The 367-nt window shown below is 52.6% G+C and overlaps 1 protein-coding gene across 1 annotated transcript in view; it reads left to right on the top strand.

Moving 5' to 3' along the window:
• Positions 1 to 361, top strand: part of LOC104083708 (protein Wnt-5b) — a gene marked incomplete at its 5' end in the record, with an annotated part of 8,856 nt that extends 8,495 nt beyond the window's left edge. Inside the window, one exon of the mRNA XM_009587289.1 lies at positions 1 to 361. This exon is cut by the window's left edge and continues 127 nt beyond it. Coding sequence (XP_009585584.1) covers positions 1 to 329 — 329 coding nt within the window.
• Between the last annotated feature and the right edge of the window lie 6 nt (positions 362 to 367).

Genomic DNA, 367 nt, shown 5'->3' with positions numbered 1-367 from the left:
GCTCTCCTGCCATGAGGATCAGCCGCAAGGGCAAGCTGGAGCTTGTGAACAACCGTTTCAACATGCCGACGCAAGAGGACCTGGTCTACGTCGACCCCAGCCCGGACTATTGCCTGCGCAATGAGACCACTGGCTCGCTGGGCACTCAGGGCCGACTGTGCAACAAGACCTCAGAGGGCATGGATGGGTGTGAGCTGATGTGCTGCGGACGGGGTTATGACCAATTCAAGAGTGTCCAGGTGGAGCGTTGCCACTGCAAGTTCCATTGGTGCTGTTATGTCAAGTGTAAAAAGTGCACAGAGATCGTCGACCAGTACGTCTGTAAATGAAAAGAGCCACCAAAGCAACAAATCTATATTATATAAAT

This window comes from Fulmarus glacialis, unplaced genomic scaffold (assembly GCF_000690835.1).
Source record: "Fulmarus glacialis isolate BGI_N327 unplaced genomic scaffold, ASM69083v1 scaffold45531, whole genome shotgun sequence".
Taxonomy (NCBI): domain Eukaryota; kingdom Metazoa; phylum Chordata; class Aves; order Procellariiformes; family Procellariidae; genus Fulmarus; species Fulmarus glacialis.
This window is presented reverse-complemented; position numbering and strand designations above follow the sequence as displayed.